Below are 27634 nucleotides of genomic sequence, written 5' to 3' on the forward strand. Positions count from 1 at the left end.
CAGGAACTGTTTAGATATGCTCACAGAAACTTACTTCAGTATGCAGATTACTTGAGGAAATGCCACGGGATTTTGGTAACCGTACAATGATAACTTTTTAAAAGATTGAATACCAGAAAGTTGACTAAAACAATGTTCATCTTACTCCTTTTGTTGATGTTGAGATCATGGCTAAGAATCTACTAATCCCATAGGAGATCTTTCAGCTACTTGACTCATTGAAAAGATCAGGGAATCACGGTCCACTCTCACCTTGCATTTACTCAGCTTTCCAAAGCATCTTCTCAAGGCCCGCTCAGGCATTATTGTTATTAAGGAGATTTAACTTCCTTGAAAAACCCAGCTTACTGTACAGCTACTCGGTGATAGTGTGGCTCATTTTGTTTCTTGATCTCAGGGTAGCAGTGAAAGTTGTAACTGAGTTCTCTTGGCTTGGCAACACACTACTCAACTTGAAACAATTTTTTTTTAAGATTTATCTATCCATCCTTCATAGAGAGAGAGAGCAACAGTGTGGTGAGTGGCAGAGGGGGAGAGGGAGAATCTTGAGCAGACTCCGTGCTGAGCATGGAGCCTGACTTGGGGCTTGATCCCAGGACCCTGAGAGCATGACCTGACCCGAAACCAAGAGTTGGATACTCAACCAACTGAGCCACCCGGGTGTCCCTGAAACAGAAAATTTGTAGTATGACAAGTAAAGCATCAATTAGAATCCCACAGAGTTGCTTCCTGGAGCAGTTAGTAACTTTTGTGAAGCTGTCAGATTCTAAGACAATCAAGTATCAATCTCAGTCTTTAAGCCTTTTGTGTCTTCTATTCCCCTAGTGTTAACCTTTCTGTTTAATTTAGAAGTGGTCTAGACTGGAAAGGTAGTAAATTGTGGGAGGCTGTGAGCAGGAAAACATTGGAATGTGATCAGAAAAGGTCTGGATGTGTCAGCGTCTGACCTTTTCGATGGAGAAACATTGATAGTCCACAGAGATATGTAGGTCTCCGTTTCTTGTCACCTGAGAGCACTTAGCGGAATAGTGAAAGGATCATGGTGGTCTCTCATTTTGCCTGGCCTTCCATAAGCTCAGTCTGCCATTCTTCGTTGTGTTCTCTGCATTCTTGGCACAGTTCAGTGGACCAGGGGAGGACAAGTTGAAGCATGCTGCTGCCACCTTTTGCAGTAACCAACCCTTTGCCCTGGAAATGATCAAGTCTCGTCAGAAAAAGGATTCTCGATTCCAGACCTTTGTGCAAGTGAGTTGAGTGAGTCATGTAAGAAAATAAATAGTGCAAATTTTTTATTGAATGGAGAATAAACTGGGGGAAATCTAAGACTAAGATTCTTACAAGGATTATGTTAACCCTTTTTAAAGCCATATGTTAGTTCTTAAATTTCTGGAGAGTATGAAGGTGATATTGGAATGATAAATAATGAAGATTATATGTCAGGGTTAAAATATTTGACAGAGAAGTCCACCTTGCCGTGGAGATATTGTCAGGAAATGTCCCATGTAAACTATTACAATAATATGGTCAGAACATGAGAATGGGCTCATAACTAGCCCAGAGTGTGCCAACAGCCATGCTTATTGAGGTCTGTATATTGGTGTCTATCAAGGGTCAGTAAACTAGGGCCCACAGTTCCTATCCAGTCTCTTGCCTGTTTTTGTGGGGTTTTATTGGAACACAGTGTAGTAAATTTTTGCTGCAGTAGAACAGATGACCACAAAAGTAGCAACTTAATGCAGGAGTATTATGTCACAGCGTTTGTGGAGTGGTTTAGGAGTACAGATATTGTTTGGTGGGTCCTCCCTTCGTGCTTGCACCAGGCTGAAAGGAAGGGGTTGGCTGGAGCCGCAGTTCTCCTCGGAGACTTGGGGTCCTCTCCTAAGTTCCCTGGTGGTTCACAGAATTAATGTCCTTGTAAATGTGTAACCACGATCCCTGTCTTCTTGTCGTCATTGGCTAGAAACTGCTCTCGGCTCCTAGAGAATGCCCGTGTCTCTTTCACGTGGCCCCTACAGGTAGTTTACAAGACAGTTTCCTTTCTTGCAGGCCAGAAGGATCGTGTCTCTCTGGCAGCTTTCTTGTAAGGGCTCCTCTGATTAAGTCAGACTCACCTAGGAAACACTTTCCTTTTTGATCCCCACAAAATTAACTGATAGTAACCTAATCATATGAGTGATAACCCATTGTGTTCACCGGTTCTGTCCACACTCTGGGGCAGGTGATTATACAGAGTATGTCCACCAGAGAGTGGGAATCTAGAAGGCCATCTCAGAACTCTCTGCTACACACAGCCACGTTCATTCATTTATGTACTGTCTGTGGCTGTTTTTGTGCTAAAACAGCAGAGCTGAGTAGTTGTGACAAAGACTGTATGGCATGCAAAGCCTCAAGTATTTATTGTCTGGCACTTTCCTTAAGTTTGCAGACGCCCTGTTAGAGATGAGCTGGGGTATATCCAGCCTGAGGATCCATTGTACCTACTTGGAATGGCAGATAGCAAATCAGCTGACTAACTTTTGGTAGGTTTGCCAATCATAGGAATGAATATGTGAAGATAAAACTGTTTTATTACAAGCAAGCAGTTCTTAGAGTTGATTATGAATGTTCTCAATTTTTGCTTAAACAGATAAGAAAGAAGCCACTGGCTTAGTGATAAAGGCTCCCTGCCCCCATTGTGTGAGTAAAGGAGAAAGCAGAAGTATAGTGTGGCCATGGTATACCTTGCTTATTTTAAGTCTTGATTTAATAACCAGGACGGTGATGTTGTAGACCCATCCATGATGAATATATGGCACATGATGGGTAACTATAGTCCTGATAAGAATCACAAATTCACTTATTTTAATTTTAGGATGCTGAGAGTAATCCTCTGTGTCGTCGTCTGCAGCTGAAGGATATCATTCCTACCCAAATGCAGAGGCTTACCAAGTACCCTCTTCTGTTGGATAATATTGCCAAATACACAGGTACAGCATTCTCACTGAAATTAAAAAGCTTAGGAACAAAACAAAAAACCCCACGTCCTGCTAAATAATCTCTCACCGCGTCCTGGTGCCCAAGGGTTCAATTTCCAGAGTCTGGCAGCATTTTCTAACAAGATCCAATCCAGTCTTCTTGAGGCTCTTTGATTTAATGTGCTCCATTAGAAGCACATTAAACACAGCATTTGGCAAACTACGAATCGTGAACCAAATCTGGCTCATCACCTATTTTTGTAAAAAAGTTTGATTGGAACATAGTCGTGCTCATTGGTTGACAAATTGTCTCTGACTGCTTTTTGCCTACAATAAGCAGAATTTAGTTGTGACGGAGAGCAGTTTAGCCCCTCAAGTGCACATTATCTGGCGCTTTCCAGACTAAGTGCTCTTTGTACAGTCCTTCATATAGCGTATGTTGTATTTGCTTTGAAGAAGTCTTATGCTGGGTGAAGAGATGCTCTGTGTCTATACATGTGCTTTAATTAAACCCGACCAATGCATTATCACCCCAGCTCTCCTGTTTTAAACCAGGAAGTGAATCCTAGTTTCTCAGTTGAGCTTTAGGCTCTTATACTCAGTTCTCATTAATAATTTTATGCAATCAAACTCCTGTTTCTTATGCCTGAGAATTTGAAAATACTCCTACATGTTAATTTTTTTTTTTTTAAAGATTTTATTTATTTATTTGAGAGAGAGAGAATGAGAGACAGAGAGCACGAGAGGGAAGAGGGCAGAGGGAGAAGCAGACCCCCTGCTGAGCAGGGAGCCTGATGTGGGACTCGATCCCGGGACTCCAGGATTATGACCTGAGCCGAAGGCAGTCGCTTAACCAGCTGAGCCACCCAGGCGCCCAATTTTTATACTTTAATATACCTGTTCAATATAGGTGGACTGTTGTTCAGAGGGTTGTAATTTTAAATATTCCAGTTTTGGCATTCTTTACAATGTAGGCTTCAATGTAATCTCAACACATTTTGGTAAATTTCATCTTTTAATGATACAAATGCTGTAGTCTATTTTCTTTCCTTAAATGTAATCTCAAGTGGCGCCTGGGTGGCTCGGTTGGTTAAGCGTCTTGCCTTCACCTCAGGTCATGATCCCGGGGTCCTGGGATCGAGCCCCACATTGGGTTCTCTGCTCAGAGGGGAGTCTGCTTCTCCCTCTCCCTCTGCCCCTAATGCTGGCACTCTCTCTCAAATAAATAAATAAAATAAATGTAATCTCAAATTCAAAGAAATTTATTCTGGAGTTATTTTGAATTATGTTATCATTTAAAAATTATTGCTTAACAAGTCCACTGGACATAATCACATAGGCTCTGCACTCAGGGGAGATTCTAAGGGGAGAAGGGGTCCCATTTATATAGCTTACAACGTGAATGAGACCCACTCCCTGGAGTGCATAACATGGGGGGCTGATACTTGATTTAAAGCATCGCTTCTTGAACTTGGTATTCTATACAATGGCTTCTTTTTAAAGATGAGTATTTATGTTTTAGTGTACTGTCATAAGATGTCTCATCTGTCCAAAGATTATCTGAATTGAGATTCTGCCATAGATTTTAGCCCGGTATAAAAATATTCAAGGTCGGACGCCTCGGTGGCTCAGTCGTTAAGTGTCTCCCTTCGGCTCAAGTCATGATCCCAGGGTCCTGGGATTGAGCCCCGCATCGGGCTCCCTGCTCCCTCTCCCACTCCCCCTGCTTGTGTTCCCTCTCTCGCTGTCTCTCTCTGTCAAATAAATAAATAAAATCTTAAAAAAAAAAAAATTCAAGGTCTTAGTATGTTTTTCTAACTGCTGACATCAAATGATATCTCATTTACATATATATATTTATGTTCCTTTCTGATTTCCTTTATTTTACATTCTGGATTCCCCCCACCCCATGCTTAGAATGGCCAATGGAAAGGGAGAAGGTGAAGAAAGCCGCAGATCACTGTCGTCAGATCTTAAATTATGTAAATCAGGCTGTCAAGGAGGCAGAAAACAAACAGGTAAGAAGGCGGAAAGCAGAGATACAGGATGATGTAGTGAGCGTATTAAGTTAGTGTTATCTGTGATCTGTGAAATAATAATTGAATTACCATTACATGATTGACAGATGGGGCATTTGGTAGCTAGCTATTCATGTAGTAGGTGGGTCCAGACCAATTTTGTGGTAGAACATCACACTTGTATTTGGCTTTTTTGAGCATCTCTAGCTATTTGTTTGCTCTCTCATTCATCTATCCATTCAGCAAATATTTCTAGAGCATCTGTATGCTGAGTGGATGCTGAGTGTAGGATATAGGGTGCTTAAATAAATAAATAAGTGCCCACACTGAGCTTATTTTCTAGCAGGATAGAAAGTATTGAACAGATTTTAGTGCAAGTATTTTATATGAGTTGTGATAGCTGCTATGAAGGAGAATTTGGGGATGCTAGGAATATGTAATAGTGTGGGGGAGGGTGGGGTGAACCTGGTTTGAGGGTGTTGGGTGGTGGCCATTGGAGAAATCTTCCTTCAGGAATTGACATTTAAGCCAAGCTCTGAAAAGTAAATGGAAATAAACCAAAAGAATGTGGAAGGGGGCAACCTTACAAGTAGAGGGAACGGCATATACAGAAGCCCTGGGGTAAAAAGGAAGCATGGCCTGTTTGAGGAACGGAAAGATTAGGTTAGTGTGGATCGTGCTTAAAAAGCAAAGTCAGAGTGGTGTGAAATGAGGTACAGTAGATCAGAGCCAAGTCATACAGGGCCCCACTGTGGACAGTGTTAAAAGATTTTGATGTTGAGAGCAGTAGGAATTCATTGTAGACACTTAAGGAGAAAGGCGTGTTCAGATTTTTCGCCTTGTAAGTGCCACTCACGCCAGTCTATGGAGAATGGGCTGAAGGGGACAGAAGGGGGTGAAAGAGCTCAGCCTAGTTTGTTGCAGCAGGGCAGTTCCTGTTGCAGTTCAGGACAAATGGTGGTGGCTCAAGAGATGCAAGAATTGGAGAAGTATTTAGAAGGTAACTGATAGGATGTGGTGACTGATTTAGAGAAGGATTTGAAGAGAGATGTGATGGTAGGAATAAGTCCCAGGTCTCTGGCTTGCACATTTGGGTGGACAGGCTGAGGGAAGAAGCCCTGGATTTGTGGGGCAGATGCAGAGTTCAGTTTGGGATATGAGGTGAAAATGTACAGTATGCATTTGGCTGTATGGATCCACCTCTGAGAGGTGTGCTGAAGAGAAAAGGACTGAGAGGACTGTGCCGAGGAGAAAAACGTAAATTGTGAGCATATATAGAACTAATTGAATCCCTGGACCTGGATATAATTTCTTAGGAACTGAGTATGACGACAGCTCTGTTGATGAGGCTGTAGGAAAACAGGAACTTTCAAATGTGTTGTTTGGAGTGTAAAATGATAAAACCCCAGAGGGCACTTTGGCCATATGTACCTAAATTAAAAATGCACATATTCATACATCTGCCCTTTGACCCAGCGATTTTGTTCCTAGTGATCTACCCAGGAGAAATGAAGATCTGTGCCCACAGACTTGTACAAGAATGTTTCTAGCATAAACCGAATGAGGTATAGTCATAAACTAGGATAATAAATTCCAGCAATAAAAGGGAATGAACTCCTGATACATACGACATGAATGAATCTCACAAACATGGTGCTGAGTGAAAGAAAGCGGACAAGAGTGTGTGTGTGTGTATAATTTTATCTCTATGAACTTCTAGAACAGACTAATCAGTGGTGGGAAAAAGGTCAGAAAAGTGATTGTCACTGGGCATGTGGGGACAGATATTAACTAGGAAGAAGCATGAGGAGACGTTCTGTGGTGATAGCAATATTTCTTATCTTGCTAGGCATTTACGCAGGTGCATGCATATGTGAAATCTTGTGGAAAGGTACACTTAAAATATATACATTTCACTGTATGTAAATTTTACTTTAAAAATAACTAAATATCAGACTCTTGTTAATGATATGCACACTAAAATGTTTAAAGGTAAAGTGTGCTTACATTTGTAAGTTATTGTGAAATGCACTCAAAATATATGGTGGATTGAGGGATAGCTAGAGGAATGAACAGACCTATGATAAAACAAATATATCAAATATTAACTGGAATGTAAGTGGTGGGTATATGGGTGCTCACTATACATATTCAGACTTTTCTATATACTTTGACATTTTTATAATCTTGGGGAAAATACACATATGCTTTGATATAATAGTTGTTTCTTTAGAAATTTATCTTACAGGTATGTCTACACGTATCTATAAAAATATATGTTTTAAGGCCATGCTATAACAATATTTATTTGTTATGGGAGAAGATTGGAAGTAACTTCATCTCCATCAGTAAAGTGTAGTTAGATAAACTGTAGATCATTCATAGAGCTGAATACCATACAGCCATTTAAAGAGTGAGTTCTCTCTGTATGTGTTAATGTAGAGCACTCTTCAAGATACATTGATGAGTAATAAACACACAGAGATGTGTATGTGATCATGTCACCATTTGAGTAGTACATATATTAATATATTATGCTACCATATCTTTTTTAAAAGGATATATACACACACAACATGTACAGAGACAAGCATACTTATATATGCATATATTCTCTTTGCTTAGAATTTTTCTCGTAGGCTACCTAAGAAATGGGTATTAGAGATTGCTTTTTTAGAGAAAATTGGGGGTGGGGAGGCAAGAGGGTAGGATTGGAGGGAGACTTCATTTTCATTGTGTGCCTTATATTACTTTTCAAATTTTGTACCATGTACATACTTATATATTCAAAAAATAACCATAAGCTAGTTAGAGGTCAGTGAGTTTGAAAAGCAGATTGAGCAAAAATAGCCAAAGAGGGAAGAGGAAGACTAGGAGGGTGTGATGTCTCCAAAGCCAGGGAAAGGGGGTGGTTTAAGAAAGAGTGAGCTGAAAAAAAAAAAAAGAAAGAAAGAGTGAGCTGTGGGGCACCTGTGTGGTGCAATTGGTTGAGCGTTGACTCTTGGTTTTGGCTCAGGTCATGATCTCAGGGTCCTAGGATTGAACCCCTTGTCAGGCTCCATGCTCAGTGCAGAGTCTGCTTGAGTTTATCTCTCCATCTCTCCATCTCCCTCTGCTCCTACTACCATGTGCTTGCTCTCAAAGAAAGAAAGAAAGAGCTGTCAGTCATGTCTAGTGTTGCAGAGAGCTCTGTAAAATGCAGGTTAAAAACATCCATTTGGCTTCAGAACAGGGAGACCATTGATACCCAAAGCAGTAACCTTGGCTTCATCTTGTCTTAATTTTCAGCATTTAGAAGACTATCAGCGTCGTCTGGATACCTCCAATCTGAAGTTGTCAGAGTACCCAAACGTGGAAGAGCTCAGGGTGAGAAATGGTCTAATCATAATTTAAAAAATAATAAAATACAATTTACTAAAGACCTGGCAGGGTATTAACATCTCAGAGGGGCATCCATCACCTGAAGAAGTTCTTATATCATAGATTGTCTATATTTATGATTCTGTTCTTCCTTTTCAACGTCTGGTCTATGTGAAGATGACTTTAGTCTTTCATTAGAGGAATATTTTGTGTAAAACTAACTTTATGTAACGATTTGTGGGGGACTTAAGGAACGTTAGTTATTTAATTTTATTGTGTTCTTATAAAGTGAATGAGAGTAGGGGTGTTTGCTCTGGGAACTTTCCAGATTATTGAGTAAAACAAGATAATGTTTTCATGAAGCTTCTTCAAAAGCAGAAATGTTGAAACCATTACAGGAATGATAGTAAAGTATTTATCTATCATGTGGGGCTTTTGTATTAAGGAACTGCTTGGGATTTTCAGTCTTTCTTGTACTGTTTCAGTAGGTGGTTGTTTGAGTAGATTTATTTGGTGGCTAGTAAACTAGACTTTTATATCATATATAACAGCTTATCAAAAGCATGCTTAATATGCTCAGCCCCTTCACTTCCAGAGAATGAGATTTTTCTAGAGCTACCTATACTGAGAGATGATTCTCTTACTAAATTATTAGTATTTAGGGGCGCCTGGGTGGTTCCTTTGGTTAAGCGTCCAACTCTTGGTTTCAGCTCAGGTCATGATCTCAGGGTCTCAGGATCAAGTCCCACATGGGGCTCCATGCTCAGCGAGGAGTCTATTTGGGTTTCTCTCTCTCCTTCACCCGCTGCTCCTCCCCCCCCAAATAAATAAATCTTTAAAAAATAAATAAATTATTAATATATGGAGCAAGGTCAAGTACTACCTGGACTTTTTCATGAGTACTATTCCTTAGAACTCTGTAACTAGAGCCTGGCACTCACGGGCCTCTTACAGATGGATAAGCTATGCATTATCCTCATCTAGTTATTCATAGAAAAATTAGGGGATGGGCTGCAAATCCAGTGGCTGAATGTTTGTAACTTCATTTTCATAAGCAATTATCATATATTTAGTGTGAGATTTAGGAGGCAGCACTCCTGAATGTTTTTCTACAAGATACCTCTAACTTAGGAAATTGTATGCAGCTTACTGTAACTTAGTCTTCGTTCTATGTTCAGTAGTTGGCAGATACCAGTAATGATAGTGAAAGTAAATGGTATCTTTTACATGAGGAATTTCTTGAAAAGAGACTCTCTGGAATATCATCACACTAAGTGCTTGGAAATAATCTGTGTGTAATTCTCTTTATTTTGGCAGAATTTGGATTTAACAAAAAGGAAGATGATCCACGAAGGGCCATTGGTCTGGAAGGTGAATCGAGATAAAACTATTGGTAGGTGTAATGTCCGTCAGTTTTGGGGAGAGTGGAGGAAGTAAAGTTCCGTCAGGCGGAAGATAAGAGACGGCCATTTACAAGTTTCAGCGACAGCAGTGAGCAGTGCTGCTCTGTGTTATTTTTGCAGAAGATCTGCTTATGTTATTTTGTTCTAGGTGAAGTGCGTTAAATATTCACCGAGGGCTGAAGCAGAAAAGTTTGTCATGATTCAGTCCTGTCTCCAGCATTCATGTATTCCAGTGAGCTTTCTAATAAGCTTTCTTTAAACCACTCCATTTCAAACTATCTATAATGAGGAATCATTGGGTTTTTTTTTATTTCTTGTCAGTCACAGACTGACACTTTGGTGTGATACAATATAAAAATGAATTATTAAAAAATGAAACTAAAAAAGACAATAGCAAGTCAATTTTTAAAACGTATTAGATTTAACAGAAATAAATTTTCTCTGTCAAATTGTTATAAAGTTTATAAAACACATCTCAATTTCTGCGCTAATCACCTTCTCCCCACTTTGGTTTCTAGATCTATACACATTGCTGCTCGAAGACATTCTTGTATTGTTACAAAAGCAGGATGACAGACTGGTGTTAAGATGTCATAGTAAGATTCTGGCGTCTACCGCTGATAGCAAACACACATTTAGCCCTGTCATTAAGTTGAATACAGTGTTGGTTCGACAAGTGGCAACAGGCAAGTATGTCCACGGAGTGACAGTAACCCTCAGGTTCATCATAAAGTTGCACGAGATATTCGGTATTGTTCAAATAGCCTGACTAGTATAGAGTTTTGTTTCTTTGTATTCTTAGACAAATGAAATGAAATGTATTTACTGCTTAGAAAGTAAATTAAGAGTTTATACCCCCAAATTACTTGAGAAGCCTAGGTTCCTCTGAGCAGTTTTCTGCACTTGAAAATTTCCTGCACGCTACTTTGATCTTTATTCCATGTTCAAATCATAGACAGACACCAAGGAAGATGGTGCATTGAGAGGTAATCCCAATGAAAAGGCTTTCCTTAGAGTGGTATGCTTTTTGACTTGTGATAAAAGAGCAAACAAACAAAAACGGAGAGGTGGGTGTAGTTTGGGATTTTTGAAATCAGTTTAAGTTAGCAAATTATATATTAACTGTGGTACCAGTGGAGTCCCTTTTAAAACCTGTTAGTTCCATAACAGCAAGATAAACTGGTGACCTCTTTGCTCTACCATTTATTGAATATTATTAAGTAACTGTTTAGCAAAAGGGCAATTCAAAGTAAATGCAAAAACGTCCTAGTGTTCAGTCATTCAGATATATGGACACCTTCTTGTTTCTGTGAAGTTACTGTGGAATCCCTGCTAGTTTTTATGATCTTGGTTTTGTTGAAGTATAGTATGTAACATACAATAAGTCGCACAAATTTTAAGTGTATAGCTTGATGAATTTTTACAAAGTGAGCCCATTAACCTTTACCCAGATTAAGGTGCATAACGAACCGGGACCCTAGAAGCATCATCCTTCATGGCCTCTGTAGATCATATTCATGTTGTTAGAGTAATTTCTGTCTTCTTTCTTCCAGATAACAAAGCTTTATTTGTCATCTCCATGTCAGACAATGGAGCCCAAATTTATGAACTGGTGGCACAGACTGTTTCCGAAAAGACCGTGTATGTATTAGATAGCGCTACCTTTCTCTAATAGTTTTTATTATCCTGAACATACTATTCTATCAGCTTAACTTGGTTTTTGTAATAGTACTTTGGAAACCAAAAACTACTTTGAAACAAGCACTTCTCCTGTTTCCTTCTCGAGATGTTTTTCTAAGAACGTGTTCCTTTTTAAAGGATTGATGTCCCATGTTTTGATTCTATACTACTGAAAGTATCTTTTCTAAAGAAAAATTCTCAGAAGTGCCAAGTGAAGTTTTTTAATGCGAAGTGTATCCATAATGTTGTTGGTTAGCTTTTTCTTTAAGGTACAGCCATTTTTTATAACCTCTACTTACGTTGCCAAAATAAAGACACTCTCTGGCGGAAGTAGGGTTTTTTTGTTGGATTGGCTTGCTTTGGTTTCTGGTTTGTTTTTGTTATTATTTCTTTCTGAGTGTATTTAAAGGGCTTTTTTTTCCCCCTTTCCCTTTTGGATTTTGGATCCCTTTCAAACTTCCTGCAGCTGGCAAGACCTCATCTGTCGGATGGCTGCATCCGTGAAGGAACAGTCCGCAAAGCCAATCCCATTGCCACAGTCACCACCTTGCGAGTGAGTCGTAGTCTGCATCGTAGTCGGACTGACTCTGGGCTTTGGTCAGGAAGGGAATGGATGATTCTTACATTTCGTTGCAGTGATGTTTAGGCACCTCATGAAACTGAAAGGTTGTTTTCCTTCTTCCACAGAGGAGACAACGATGAAGAAGCAGCTCCAAAGTTAAAAGTGGAACATCACAGCATTTCGGTCCCTGGTCTACAGAGTCCAGGTAAACTGACCTGTTAGGGTAACCTGGAAGAATGTAGCCTATGTGTTACTTGTGAAAAGGCAAAGAAACTCGAAGTCTTTTGATTTATGCAGATTCTCGTGTCAGCTGTTTACTTTCACAAACTGCGCTTATGAGCCGTCTGTGTGCCCTTACAACACTGCTCTAAGTGCTGTATATTTTACTTAACAGCCGATGATCTCTGTACTCATGTGGTTATTTTTGTTCCAAGTATTTCCTGAATGCTTCACGTTAAAAATTAAAAGCGTTGTTTAAGATCTATTCTGCTTTTTCTGTTCCATTGAACAGACAGAGATTTGGGATTAGAGTCTCCCTTAATATCGTCAAAACCTCAGTCTCATTCACTCGGTACCTCTGGGAAATCCGAGGTAGATGATCTGTTTGTGGCTGAGAGACAGTTTGCTAAGGAGCAGCATGCAGATGGGACTCTGCAGGAAGCTGGAGCAAGTTACCAGATCACAACCCCAGACCCACACTTGCCTGCCTCAGAAGAACGGTGGGCATTGGATGCACTAAGGAATTGTAAGTCTTACTCATAAGTTAACCCAGATCCTTGCCAAGTACCAGGGTTGTGTCGTATACTGTGCAGCCGCTTAGGGAGAATCCAAGGAAGTGGGAACTCTGACCTCTCCCTTAAAGAATTTTACCATCTAGTTGGGAAGATGACAGAAAACCTCCCACTTTTTAAAGTAACCAGTACAGGTATATGTCAGAATTGATCTGGTTGGGGTGACCGGAGAGGGAATTGTCAGGAGACAAGAGGGAGGTGATTATTGCCTTGAAGAATGGGTAAGACTCAGACAGGTATGTAGAGAATATGCAGGTAAGAAGAATGGTAGGACCAGAAGTACAGAGGCAGGAGGCCCCAAGGGTGCTCTGAGAGCCGCGAGCAGACCACGTTAGTGCAAGGTGTGGGAGAGAAGTTTGGAAAGGTAGGAGACGGGATGCTGAGGCCAGCCGCTGGGAACCCTGAATACCACATTGAGTCCTCTGGATTTTAAGGATGGCACAGCACACAGGGCACCTGGGTGGCTCAGTCGGTTGAGGGTCCCACTCTTGATTTCAGCTCAGGTCATCATCTGAGGCTCGTGGGGTTGAGCTCCACATCGGGCTCTGCACTGGGCATGGAACCTGCTTAAGATTCTCTCTCTCTCTCCCCCTCTCTTTCTCTCCCTCTCTCCCCCACTCCCTCCCTCCCTCCCTCTCTCCGTCTCTCCTTCTGCCTCCCTCCCTCCCTCACACACACACACACACACTTGCACACATGCTCGCTCTTTCTTAAAAAAAAAAAAGGATGGCAGAGCACGTGCCAGAGCGCAGATATTCTTATTGTTTTTAGAGATTGCAGTACTCTCCACCCTGACCCATCCTCCCTCTCTCTCTCCCTCCCTCTCTCTCTCTCTCTCTCTCTCACACACACACACACACACACACAGCGCACACCCACAAGGTGGGTGGCCCTTGCCACTCTGTTAGCTCCCCCCTCCCTCTCCAGCCTGGCTGAGAATCCCTTACAAATGGGAGGCTGTCCCGTCTCGCAGGTGTGCAGGAGGAGGGGAAAGGCCGAGAAGGGTGGCTCTGGCTGCCAAGAACCATTTGAAGTTTGGAAGCTCGGGTATGACTAGTGAGAACAGACGGCTCAGGCTGAGAGGGTGGAAGGGTTGGGATGCGGGGAGGCCAGGAGGCTGTGGCTAGTGTGAAGGGGCTTGAGGCTGATGAAGGGGTCTGGACTAGAACGGCATCAGAGGAATAAAAATCAAGTGAGGACACAACAAATACTCAAAACAATCGACTTGGTACAAGGGCAAAGAAAAGGGAATATTTAGATGATTTCAGCGTTCTTGTCAGAAATCAAAGTCGGAAAGGACCACCACAGCCCACTGCCACACTTTCTTTTTTCCCCCTTTTTTTATTTGCCAGAGATTATGGGCTCAATTTCAAAACTGGCAAAGCTATTTATAAAGGAAGTAACTGGCAGGAGGTTGGAGTGTTTAAGACTGGGGCTTCGGTGAGAGGGTAGGGGGAGGGATGGGCTTGAGTGTCAGCCGTAGGAATGCACAGCATTCTCCTGTACCTACGCAGAAGTGGGTAGAGCAGAAGGACGGAGCGCCAAAGACTAGTGGAGACTGTCCAAAGAAACAGAAGATAGAAATTCAGCCAGAGTTCAGCGTCGGGAGTTGGTCACATTCTCTTAAGATCTAATTTCTTGTCGATTCTCCTGAGTGAACGGTCAGAATGGTTTCTGATGCTTTGACAGACACTGTCGTACTGAGTCTGTCATTGTGTGAGTGGCCGCACAGCATACACCTGCCCGTTGAAAATTGAACTGCTTCTCTTTTCAGCAGCCCAAGGAAGCCGTGCCATCAGTAAGGTTGTTTTTAAAACCCATACACATTTTCTTATCCTTTGAAAGTAGACATGCTACCAAATCATTGAAAGTAAATCTCATTATAGGCCAGCTTTATTGTCTTCACCATTTAAGGAGATTCCTTGGGTTATTATAAATGATAAAATAAATGTTCAGAGTGTGTCTAATAAAATTAGAAAAAATAACGCCTGTGTATACAGTGTCTGCTTCTGGACAAAGCAAAACTTGGAGGGCTTATTTTCTAGCATAACACAGCTTTTTAACATCCTTTTAAGAAGGACCTTGGGGTATTACTCAGGTTATGTGGAAGAGAAGAGAGAGGAAGGCGTGGTGTCAGACATTTAGGAGTGCCTCGCCACTCAGAAGGCGTACATCTTTCCAAGTCTCCTTTAATATTACATCTTCTCTAGATGGTGCCTTATTTCATTTTCCAATACAAAACCAAAAAAAAATGATCACACGAAATTAATATTTTGACTCTATGTTACTAAAAAGGTACTTACTCTTGGAAGTAATAGATAAGTCCACACACTAATTTAATTCCGGCAGTCTGCGGTTATTGGTGTGAATGGACTTTTCCCTCCCTCCCTGAACCTTCCAGTGGGCTTGCTGAAGCAGCTGCTCGTACAACAGCTGGGTTTGACTGAGAAGAGCGCTCAGGAAGACTGGCCACATTTCCCAAGCTACAGGACAGCGTCTTCAGGGGTGCAGACAGACGGTGGGGCCCAGAACTCAGAGAACAGTAAGGCCTATCCTCCTGTCGAAGGACAGATGCCCTTTAGTACTGGAACTGGTGACATTGCACCTTGTCACAGTCCACGGACTTCAACTGAATCTCCGGCTTCACGGGATTCAGTGGTACTGGCCTTCCAAGATAGCCAGGCAAGTACCATCTTCGTCATGGACCACATGCTTATGACCCCAGAGATGCCTCCTGCAGAGCCAGAAGGGAGTCTCGATGAGAGTGGAGAGCACTTTTTTGATGCCCGTGAAGCACACAGTGATGATAATCCATCAGAAGGTGATGGAGCAGTTAAGAAGGAAGAGGATGTTAATTTGCGCATCTCAGGCAAGTTTCTTTCACATTTAAACTTTGATTTTGATCGTTATCTGTGCTGTGTGCTGAGACAAATGTTGTTTGGCTATCCACGCATCATCCTCTGCGTGCGTGTGCGTGTGTGTGTGTGTAAGTGTGTAGCACTTACTCTTTCATGAGATAAATAATTACTGAATCTGCTCTGTGCCAGACCCCATCCTGGGTGCTGGGATAGACGGCGTTGACTAAAACCCAGGAAGTCCACTATCCTTGTGAAGCTTAAGTACTAGTGAGGACAGAGTCATGGTAAATAAGTAAACCAACAGATGTCAGAAGGTCAGAAAAATTAGGAGGAAACGTAAGGCAGACGCAGGGGCAGACAGGGCAGTCGGGTAGCATGGGAGCCCAGAGCAGCGTGGGCACTGAGAGCGCGGGGGTGCAGCAGAGAGCCGGGGCGCACAGGGTGGGCGATGAGGCGCGAGAGCTCTGCGGCCGGGAAGCAGAGGCAAGATCATACGGGGACTTTGTAGTTTCCAGCTTTTAAGATGCTAACTAATCTGAAATTATTCGGAAATCACATGAAAGTTTGCTAAGTTTAGCTTCAACCTGAAGTGAGAAGATTCTGATGTACTTAAAACTGAACTCGGGAAGTGGGGAATTAATGGTTTTTCTCTGTCTCTAATGGCTTTTAAGGTTGTCAGCATATCACTTCATCTCTCTTTTTTGATGTGAGGATGGCAGCACGAAACTCATCAAGCTGCTCTGTGTCTGTCAACAGGAAACTATTTGATTCTGGATGGCTATGAAGCGGTGCAGGAGAGCTCCACGGATGAGGAGGTTGCCTCCTCGCTTCCCCCGCCACCCGCGACAGGCATCCCCTCCATGGACTCTGCCCCCCTGCAGCATCACTCGCCCCGGCGTGCCCATTCTGATGGGGCAGCTTCACCGTTCACCCCAGAATTCCTGGTCCAGCAGCGCTGGGGAGCTATGGATGATTCCTGTTTTGAGATCCAGAGTCCCCCTTCTTGTGCAGACTCACAGAGCCAGATCATGGAGTACATTCGTAAGATCGAGGCTGACCTTGAACACTTAAAGGTACCTCAGACCTCAGCGTCCTCACGGCTTGGGTAAAGAAACGTATTTCACAGAGAGGAGGTAGAGAACGACCGCAATGCTGAAGCCAGTGAGCTTGTTCAGGTTCTAAATTTGCTGTTTTCCTTGACCATTACCCGTGAATAGACTTGGGTAAGAAGCCGAGATCAGCACGGTGCCTCTGGTTGCAGATCACAAGAACAGAAAACATCGTAGTACTATATAGATGGCATGTTTGTGTGGGTTTCTCAGCGTAAGAACCCAGATAAATTTGGGATGATTGGCTGGCCTCCCTGAGAAAATGAACAGCAAGCCAGTGACATAGGAGGGCTTGTGTTGGTATGAATCTCGGCTAGGAAATGCTTTCACTTACTAATTATCCGTGAATTGTTAGGTGATGTGGGTAGTTTCCCAGACGCTCTGACACACAAAAGTTGGCTCCAGTGGCCCCCGTGATCTGGAGAGCTAGACTTGAATGGAATTTTGTGAATTGGAGTTGAGGTCACTGTTGAGGCCGTTATGTCAAAACTGACTTCAGTGGTGATTCTGAGAAAAGGACTTTATCCTAAAGTTTGGCATCGGTAGACACAACTGCTAGAGCCCAAACGTTTTTTCATGACTTCATTTAGTTAGAGGCTTCGGAACATTAAAAGTGTTCTTAGTGTTTAGCTAAAGACTGATGTCCCTTAGTTTTTCTTTTAACTTCACGTGATAGGTTTTCCCTTCTTCGTGTGATTGTACGTGGTGTCATCCAGGGGCTGATGAGGTATCTAGAAGGCCATTGTGGGCAGGTTGTCCCTAACACAGCTCATGTCACCTGTGGGACCATTTTCAGGGTGACTCTAGGGGTAGGAGAATCACCTTTACGTGACAGAGTTTTAAGTTATTCACTCAAGGGAGAAACAGGTAAAAGGAATGCAGTTTACTCCCCCCCCCCCCCCCCCCACTAACAAAATTCTTAACGACGTTAATGTTGAAATCTAGAAGCATGTACTGGTAATATGAAAAAGCTTGCCTTCCTGTTTGCATAAAGAAAAATTACGATGTTCAAATGGCAAACCAGTGGGTTTTATTTTACAGAAGGTGGAGGAAAGTTACAGCATGCTTTGCCAAAGGCTGGCTGGATCAGCCCTCACAGACAAGCACTCAGGTATGTGAAAATTGTGGATTCCCGACTCTCGAATCATTCTGCCTGAACAGTACATCGAATGAAATGATTTATTCTTCTTTAAAGTGGAAACCTCCTGAGATTCCATTTCTTTCCTGTCTTTAAAAAGCCACTTGTTTCCAAACATCGTAGATAAAGCAGAGGCTGTTATCTGCTGACTCTGCGCTTCTCCTTCTACGAGGAGCTGTGGCTGTCTTTTTTCTGCGCCATCCCGCCCCCACCCCCTCCTTCTTTACCTTTGCAAGAGCAGAACACAGGGCAGGGGTAAGCCTGGTAAATCCTAGATTCCTGAGAGATTTGCCGTGCTGATGTGAGGGAGGCTCGTGCCCCGTGGGCCTTGCTGTGCCTTGATGTCTGTCCTAACGGCAGGAGCGCCGTCTCCCCTTGACTGCAAATGGATCTGTGTTCAGTGCAGCAGTTTGTCCTCATTTGCTTACCTGTTTTCCAGTGAGGCCTTTCTGATCCAGAGAGATATACCGAGAGCCACAGATGTCAGATGTTCATTTGTTCTTCTTAATTTGATCTCCACACATCTTTATTCTTCCCAGATAAAAGTTAGAGCCGCGTGTCCTGGAGGTGACTGAAGGTTGTTGGACTTTGAGCATCGGCCTCGCATCACCCATCCTGGCTCCACCGCGGACGCAGAGAGTGTGTGTGACAGAGGGTCTGCCTGTGAAGCCCCCAGGGGTGGCCGCGTGCCCGGGCGCCCAGAGCGGGACTCGTTCCTCACCGTCCGGCAGCTGCACGGGTCTGTCAGGGAGGGAGCCCTGACTCTCTCACTCTGCTCTCCTCCTATCGGAAATTCATTTTGATTCAGAACAAAAACCAAATGTATAGAGCTTTGGGTGTAGGATATGAAATTTTACTTAGACTTAAGAAAAAGAGAAAATCAGATGTATTTATTTGACTTCATTCCGTATTTGAAAGCACATTTTAATTTTTATTTTGCCATGTTTTGTTTTAATTGAGTAGTGAGAGTTTTAGCCCTTCGTATTTAGTACACCCGAGGGTCAGTTGCTCCTGAAGCCAAGAGTTCCGGATGAGGTATTAGGAGGCTGGGTGGGGAGGCAGAGAGGAGGAAGTAAGCCGGGGAAGGGAGGAGCATCCAGCCCTCACGAAACTGTATTCCATGCCCTCTGCCACCCGGTAGGCACTGTCTTTGAGGCTCAGTATGCCCATGGCTCCTGCGTGCAGAGGACTTGAGCTGTGTGCTACCCAGGTGGGCAGAGAGTTAGGTAGGCTTCCTCCCACCTGAGGCAAGCACCTCTTCTCTGTAGCTGGGACCCACCCCCAATTAACAGAAAATCCTCAATGTACTAAATAGCAGGCACTTGAAAATGGGTGTGTTTTCTTCTCTTCTTTTCTATTGAGGGTAGGGGTTTGGGAGGGAGAGGAAAGCAAATTTTATTTTCTTGGCTATACATTTGTTATTCTTGGTATTGTTTCATTTTTATAATTATACATTAGACTTGGGCACTTGTGTAAAATTACCCCTGCGGACGGAGCAGGAAGGAAAAACAAACAAGTGGAGACGCTTCAGATGGTGGCAGGGGTGGGGGTGTGGAGGAAGGGCGGGAGCAGGGGCAAGAGTCTGGGAAGGTTAGCTGACTGAATCACTACTGAGTTGAACCATGGCTGCCGTTAGCCACGGGTACTGCTGAATTTAAGGCCAGTAACATTTTCGTACCTGGAGGTTTGACTCTAATATAAAGTTTGCACTGATGGTGCCAAAGGGCTCTTTGAGTTAAGAGGAGAGCCACGAGCAGGGTGGTGAGGATGTGGTGGAGAAGGCAGGGCTACTCAGACCAGCTCCAGAACCGCGTCCTCTGACTTCACTGCCGGAGCTTTCTCCACACTGGTGCATGACTGACCTTCACCATTGCAGACCAGAGCATACACTGGAAACTGTGGGCAAGGGGTTGCTGACTGCCTGCTCTCGAATGAATCATAGTACCGGCAGCACCCTGCAGAGGGTCAATGTTGCAGAATCGTGACTCGAGAACTGCTTCGGTTATATTGGCTTTCTGTGGTTTTCTTTGTGCGTCGGGTATGTGTGTTTCGGAGTATTTTTGCCAACTAGCACTAAATCATTTGTCAGATCTTCAAATTCTGTTAATATGCAGACCATTCCTCCACCGCTCATATCTTTCAGTAGCGCCCTCTGAACCTTGTGGGGAATCGGGATGTCATTTTGCTCTTCCCCTGCACTCTCATGGCAAGTGATGAGGCTTCCCTCCCTGCTTCCATAAACACCACCACAGCTTAACCAGCTCATCCGTGTCCGCATTCCCGTTTCCTGCCTTTTCAAACCCGATCTAGGTTTTTAAGTAGCCCAACTCGGATCGTTGGATCTCATCTCTAAATTAGAATGCTATTCGGAGTTGTAGACCAAGTTTCAATTAAGCCAGAATGGGAGTAAAAATTTTGGAAGCAGAAGCTAGTAAGTGAAGCTTGGGACTTGAGCTTTCTGTAGCTCTTAAGAGAAGCAGGTAGAAACGGAATGGTTACGTGCGGCTGGAAACAGGTCGTCACTCCCGGCTCTGCAGCCACATGACACTGGCGTCCTCGCCGGCATTTAATCAGGAGAAAGGTAAATAAAAAACAGAACTTTCACCTTAAGTTCAGACAGTCCAGGGGTAGTCACGGGATTCTCTAGCATGCATTTAAGAATTAGGTTTCTGTTCTAGCTCAGCCAGATCTTGTCCTTAACAACGATTTGCTTTTCTTTTCCTGCAGTTTAACCTCTCCTTAGAACCGGGCTAACTGGAAAAATACTTTGACCATAGCTCTAGTACTTCCAAATAAATTCGTATCTAGATTTTTAAATGAGGCCCCACAATGAAGTCTTAAGTCTGAAAAGATTCCACAGTTTTGAGTGTTCTTTTCATCTTAACCAGCCTAACTTCTCCCCTCCTCCTTCCTTCTCAGCCTCGCCTCCCACACCCTCCTTTTCTTTGGGCCTTTATAATCACATCCACTTTACTTTGATACCATATCTGCCCTTCAGGATGATGGAATTAGATATTCATCCTGTCTTTGAGTGACAGTGGTCACCATCAAAGCTGTTTTCTCAAAGTTACTTGACTAAAAGCTGGATCCAAGGGTGGTGAACAAAGCAACCTCCCCAGAGCAGGAGAGCTGGGTTTTAGCCATTGAAGTGACCTGCTGTGACCCTGGGCTCTGTTCTGTGGGCCTAATGGGTCCTTTGCTATTAAGTGGCAAATTAGACTTGGAGTGTCTCCTTCCTTTTCAGAGAACAGAGTTAATCAAGGCAAATCAGCAAGCCCCCAAAGTGCTATAATTTAAAATCATGATTACAGCCCTAGAAGCCATATATTTTGCATACTTTAAAATCAGCTAACTTGGACTGCCTGAGTTGTCTTGGCTTTTAGAACCTAAACTGTAACTATTTATTATGTTTTACCATAAGAAGGTATATTTCATTAGTTTTTTGGCTTCCCATTCCCCAAAACAACTTCTAACCACTGTTAGAAAGGATGTGCCTCTTTATCTTTTTTTTTTTTTTTAAGATTTTATTTTTAAGTAACCTCTACACCCAATGTGGGGCTCAAACCCACAACCCCAAGATCAGGAGTCACATGCTCTACTGACAGAGCCAGCTAGGCACCCCAATGATGTGTCTCATTAAAAACAGTTTTTTATTTGTTTTTGGAGGAGAGAGGGGGACCCTAATGTGATTAAAGGAGAAAAGCTTTTTTTTTTTTCTTTTTAGAAGCTAAAGAAAATAATTATGCTTCCTGTGAGTTGTCTTTTACTTGCATACTTTTTTGTGTGGTGTTGGTAAATTTGGTATATTACCTGGAGCTTCTATATTTCAAACTGGAAACTGTCTTCTCTGAAGGTGGTATAGGATGTTATTTTGAGCTACTAGAGTATTGGTCAATATTTCCTTCCCTGTATGTCACAGAGGGTATCACTGAGAAGTGTGTACAGAGGACCTCAAAATAGAAAACTTGGCAGGACCTCCTGGTCCTCTTTCTGCTGGCTAGTTTTTTCCCCTCTACCATTATTAGAGTTTTTGTTTTGCAAATCCTGTTTTCTTCTGACTGTCCCACCCCTTTTCCGAGATCTGCAAAATTGTTCTTTCTTCAAGAAGAGTTTCTTTTGCCTCGTTCCTTAGGCCTTCCCCACTGGTACTGATGGTTTTGATAATAAATTGGTAGAGAAAAAAAAACGTACCTCGTAGAAGGAAGCCCTGTCTGCCATTTCCAGGTGCCAATGGCTAAGATGTACTGCAAAAGTGGTAACTGTAATGTGCACACTATTTGTTATTTTTAATAAGCCTCTTCCTACTAGAGCATTTTATTTTCCTTGTTCACCATACAATCATGTACTCTTTAACAGAAATTACTTTTAAAAAAATCTGGAACTATCTTTAAAAAAAACTTTATTAATAATCATGTATTTTTACTGATCACATTTTGAAATGCCTAAAAGACTTTATTGTTCTAATTATCCAGATGTACCTTTGTAAAATAGCTCTTTTATGAATTAGCTGATAAGGCTGTATGTTTCTGGAACAAAATATTGGTCATCTAAAAACTTTCTGTTTTCTGGGGTCTGGGAAAATAGAAAATGAGAGTTCAAATATTAAATATGCTTAAAGGAACCAAGGATGTGACTTTTTATTTATATTCTTCTTGATCTGACTTACACAAGTTACGCTGGAAAAGCTTAGGCACCGAGGAGGCCTTAATTAATCTTACTGGCAGTGAGCGTCCCACATCTTGCTGCTTGTGAGAGCATCTTTTCTAGTGAGACCAGCCGGCTGACCGCTAACGCGTGAGCCTCCGTGAGACCAGCAGCTGGGAATGCCGCGGCACCTGGGGCAGTTTTACTGAGGCTTAGTGCACATAGAGTACAATTCACTCCTTTCAAGTGTATAGTTCAGTGATTTTTGGTGTATTTTTTTAAATTGTAAAACATATGCACATAAAAGTTGTCATTTTAACCTTTTTTTTTTTAAACATTTTATTTATTTATTTGACAGAGACACAGTGAGAGAGGGAACATAAGCAGGGGGGAGTGGGAGAGGGAGAAGCAGGCTTCCCGCTGAGCAGGGGGCCCAATGTGGGGCTCGATCCCAGGACCCTGAGATCATGACCTGAGCCGAAGGCAGAAGCTTAACGACTGAGCCACCCAGGCGCCCCCATTTTAACCATTTTTAAGTGTATAAATCAGTGGGATTCATGGTTCACTTGAAAATAACTTGGGCTTCCTGCTACCCTACATGAAAATCTGATGTCTTTATTACCATTCTTATCCCCAATGCTGGACTAACTAAAGGAGCAACACTTCTATGCTTTTATTGATCCCATTTCAACTCTGAAGGCTCGCTGAGTTTGGCTTTTGGGTATGTTGGTTTTGACATAGAGGTATCATTTGACTTATTCTTGGGATGATATTTGAATTTTCAGTCATTCAGGGGCACATTTGGCTGATAGATCTAGTAAGGGTAGCAAAAAAAATGCTTTGTATTTTATAGGATTTTTTTAGTTCAGCCTTTTAAAAATTAAGGCCATTCAAATATACTTTGCGGAATTAACCTGTTAGTAGTTGCAGTTGTGTTTACGAGGATAGCTGGGAGGGGGGATGAATACCTCCTCCGTTCGCACCTGCTCCTGGATGGCCATCTTCTAAGGGGAGCACTGTGTCTGCGCTTGAGCAGTTCCTTTCACTTTGGGCTGCCCTCTTCCAGGCTACAGGACCGGCTCACCAAAGGTTCAATACCAACTTGAAAAATAAGAGGATCTATCCCCATGAGTAGTTGCTTTTCAGTGGAACATGATGTCTTCCTACTATGACGAATGTCCTAAAACATTACAGATAAATAGTTAGATGTAGGTGTTTCTCATTTTTTTTTTCTGTCATGTCAAGTATAATTCATCCCGCTCACAGCAAGCGCTTGCCTGATTTTAGCCATCAGGGGGCATGTTTGCTTTGCTGCCTATTGTTAGTGAGACACAATCGTTCCCTGAGCGTCAGCCGAGGCCTTGGTGTGAAATCATTGAAGGTAAGTAGAGCTCTGTTTCTATTCTAATGTCTTTCCCCGTATGTGATTAGGCTGCTTTTGGACCTAGGTATAACTAAGGCTTCCCTTACAGCATTTTATTCCAGGGGATCCTTTTCTTTGTACGAGGGACCACAGGGTTGGGGCCACCTGAATGCATTCTGATCAAGAACAATAATTAGGGGACTCTGGGGTGGCTCAATCGGTGAAGCACCTGCTTTCAGCTCAGGTCATGATCCCAGGGTTCTGGGATCGAGCCCAGCATCGGGTTCGTGGCTCAGCGGGGAGCCTGCTTCTCCCTCTCCTGTTGTTCCCCCTGCTGTGCTCCCTCTGCCTCCCTCTCTTTCCTGTCAAATAACTAAATAAAATCTTTAAAAAAGAAGAATTAGGGTACATCTTGGTAATTATTAAAATTTTTTGGAGAATTATCTGTACAGGTCAATTTTTTTCTGCTATCATTATTTTAAATGATGAAGGGCGGCAGTGCTCAGTCGTTTTGATCTCAGGATCACTCCATACTCTTAAATTAAAATTATTGCGGGCCTCCTGGAGGAGCTTGTGTTCATGTGGGCTGTATCTAGTGACACTGACCTTATCAGAAATGAAAAAGGAAAATTCAATATGAAAAATGAGAGAGCCAATAAAAAAACCAAAAAAATGCCTATAAAAATAATCGTAAGCCCATTACATGTTTTTATGAAAAAATTTATTTTCCACAATAAAATTATTCATGAGAAGAGTGTTTTATAGTTCCTCAAGTGTCTTTAATTGTCTGTCTTAGTAGAAGACAACTGGATTCTTGTATCTACTTCTGCATGCAATCCGGCGTGCTATGTTGTTTTGGTTGAAGTATATGAAGAAAATCCAGCCTCACACAGACACATATTTTAAAAAGGGAAAAGTGTTTTAATAGCTTTTTCAGATGATTGTGGATATTTCCATACTACACCGAAACTTGACAAGTGGTAGTTTCTTAAAAGAGAGCAGCAATGTGGAATCTGAAGCCCTATCCATGAAATTTTTATACCTTGTGACACTAAAATCCATCAGTCCTTTTTATACTTTCAGTGTGCGAAGAATGGTATCTTTTACCTATGCGTCATTTTGTAATATCCTGTATCGGTAATTTGGAAAATACTGGTTTATGAACTATGCAGGCCTTCAAATGTTGACACATTTCTTTATATAGAATCAAAAGCTCACATGTATTGATATCAACAACTGATCTCATTGGAAAAGTCTCACAGTGGTGGACATGTTTCCAAATTTGTAGTTTAACGAAAATAGTTATGACTCCCTATATCCCTGAAAGTCTTGGGGACCACCAGGGTTTGCAGACCATACTTTGAGAGCTGTCGGGGTGGTGAAAAGAGCCTGAACAGTTGGATTCAGTTCTAGCTCTTGTGCTCACCTGCTGCATGACCCCGAGCAGATTACCCCCTGGGTTCCATTTCCTCAGCTGCAGATCAGGATCAATAATACTTAACGGAGTTGGGGGAAGTGAATGAGAAACTTCCAAGCATGTGATCAGTGTCTCTCTAAAGTTGGTGGTGGTGGTGGTTTATTCTAGGAGTTAAATAATTAAAGCAGGAAAGGTGGAAAATGATTAATGAATTTAGAATTTGTTAATCTCTCTCTTACTAATGCAGCCATATTTCATGTTTTGTAATGGTTTTGTGTGTCCAAACTCTAGGCTCACGTGTGTGTGTGTATGTGTGTGTGTGACACAGAGAGAGAGGGAGAGAAAGGGAAGGAGGGGAAGAATGTATGTTCATTTTTTAAAACTTGGTTGCTAGTCTCTGTTATAATATACTTGTTTAAACTAGTTCTTTTAAATATAAAGAAAGAAAGAAAAAAACTTGGTGATTTAGTAAGAACCTTGTTTTGTTGTTGTTTTAAGATTGTATTTATTTGAGAGAGAGAGCATGAGTGGAGGGGAGGAGCAGGGGGAGAGGGACAAGCAGACACCCTGCTTAGACGGAGTTCAATCCAGGACCCCGAGATCATGACCCGAGCTGAAGTCAGACGCTTAACTGACTGAGCCACCCAGGCGCCCCAAGAACCTGGTTTTAAGAAACTTGTATATTGGGGGGCGCCTGGGTGGCTCAGTCGGTTGGGCGACTGCCTTCGGCTCAGGTCATGATCCTGGAGTCCCTGGATCGAGTCCCGCATCGGGCTCCCTGCTCGGCGGGGAGTCTGCTTCTCCCTCTGACCCTCCCGCCCTCTCATGTGCTCGCTGTCTCTCTCATTCTCTCTGTCTCAAATAAATAAATAAAATCTTAAAAAAAAAAAAAAAAGAAACTTGTATATTGGACTTGTGCTACTTTGGTGCTACTGTTATAAGGGGGTGGAGTGTGGTCATAGTAGATGTCCCAGAAATTTCACAGTCACGTGTAACTAGTGGTTGTCTTGCTAAAAGCCTCCTTCCATTTGCAATGGGCTGATACTAGGGTTTATCTTCCAGTTTAGCTAGATCTTGGTAGTTTGGAAACATCTTTACTTCCTTGAAATATATGAGCTGCTTTCATTTTTAATTAATGGGAAACTGCATTACATTGTGGTTAATGAGACTTTGTTTTATCTTCCTAAAAACGCATATATTGCTGTATCTACTGCAGTAAGAGCATAAGCTATTTTCATATTCACATATAAATATGAATATGAATTTGATATGCTTTGAGACCTTTTCTGGAGAACACAAACCCCGTAGCCCAGACATCATGACCTGAAGGGCGATGTGGGCAGGGTTTCTGGGGTTTTCCCTGTCTTCCCTTCCTATCTGCGGGGAGAGAGCCATCCATAAGACCAAGGAAGCATGACCAAACCAAACTGAAGTCCTTTCTGCTCTCTGCTCTCATGAGCTCATTGTCTAACCTGGAGCAAGTCATTTACCTCATCTGGTCCTCTGCTTTCTCATCCTCTACTGAGGAAGCTCTAGCCTCCCCTGGCCTCATGTGTTTCTCCAAAACAAGAGTATGATTTTCATGTCACTCGCTGAAATCTGTCCCTGGAAATTTCTGTTTCTCCTCTTCTTCTTTGGCATCTCTTCTTTTGAGAGAGTCCTCTCGTTCGTTGAGCATGACCTACAGTCTGATGAGGCATTATTTACATTTTTCCTTTTGTCCTGATCTCACTGCCAGTTTACAAGAACCTTGAAGGCTTTTGTGGAAGCAGATCTGACATTCCTGGTTCAGAAGAGACTTTCTGAGCATTGGCTGAGGAGAGACTGACAGATCTTTTTTTTTTCTTTCTTTTTTTAATATGGAACGCTTCTCAAATTTGCGTGTCATCCTAGCGCAGGGGCCATGCTAATCTTCTCTGTATCATTCCAATTTTAGTATACGTGCTGCTGAAGCGAGCACGAGACTGACAGATCTTATCTCCATTCCTGCTCCTGTCCTGATGGATGGCCTCTTCTGAAAGGTTTATGAAATTTGGCGAATTCACGAAAGTTGAGTGCCCAGAACATGAGGCAGCTGGATTGGTTATTACCTGGCAAATGCACCATCCAAAGAACTGGTCCAGACAGCAAGAATAAGTCCCAGAGAACTTGGAAGTTCCATGCAATCAAATTTTTATAAACAGCTAAAGTAGAAGAGAAAGAGGCACAACAAAATCTTTCCTATGCTTTGCCACCTATTAAAAGTAAAAGCCTCAGATTTTCTCGACCTTTCCCTCTTCCTTTTGGAAAGTGGCCCCTTTGAGATAAATTCTAACTTGATTGGGCCGTCAGTGACAT

The 27634-nt window shown here is 42.4% G+C and overlaps 1 protein-coding gene and 1 non-coding gene across 5 annotated transcripts in view; one reads left to right on the forward strand and one right to left on the reverse strand.

Annotated features, from left to right (window-relative positions):
* ARHGEF12 (Rho guanine nucleotide exchange factor 12) overlaps positions 1-22494 on the forward strand; it is a 145807-nt gene extending 123313 nt beyond the window's left edge. For all 4 annotated transcript variants that reach the window (XM_035009149.1, XM_035009147.1, XM_035009148.1 and 1 more), the window contains 14 exons: positions 1120-1245; positions 2852-2966; positions 4872-4972; positions 8261-8338; positions 9650-9725; positions 10254-10421; positions 11289-11376; positions 11882-11968; positions 12103-12182; positions 12489-12722; positions 15170-15637; positions 16383-16699; positions 17777-17846; positions 18413-22494. In XM_035009149.1, the coding sequence (XP_034865040.1) occupies positions 1120-1245; positions 2852-2966; positions 4872-4972; positions 8261-8338; positions 9650-9725; positions 10254-10421; positions 11289-11376; positions 11882-11968; positions 12103-12182; positions 12489-12722; positions 15170-15637; positions 16383-16699; positions 17777-17846; positions 18413-18423 (2019 nt within the window). In that variant the 3' untranslated portion in view covers positions 18424-22494. The remainder of the gene's footprint in view (positions 1-1119; positions 1246-2851; positions 2967-4871; positions 4973-8260; positions 8339-9649; positions 9726-10253; positions 10422-11288; positions 11377-11881; positions 11969-12102; positions 12183-12488; positions 12723-15169; positions 15638-16382; positions 16700-17776; positions 17847-18412) is intronic.
* A 4656-nt stretch (positions 22495-27150) lies between these two features.
* Positions 27151-27257, reverse strand: LOC118013558. Its single transcript, XR_004680049.1, has one exon. It is a non-coding gene; the product is annotated as a U6 spliceosomal RNA (small nuclear RNA).
* Between the last annotated feature and the right edge of the window lie 377 nt (positions 27258-27634).

Source organism: Mirounga leonina, unplaced genomic scaffold (assembly GCF_011800145.1).
Source record: "Mirounga leonina isolate KUSES-001 unplaced genomic scaffold, KU_Mleo_1.0 Mir_153, whole genome shotgun sequence".
Taxonomy (NCBI): Eukaryota; Metazoa; Chordata; class Mammalia; order Carnivora; family Phocidae; genus Mirounga; species Mirounga leonina.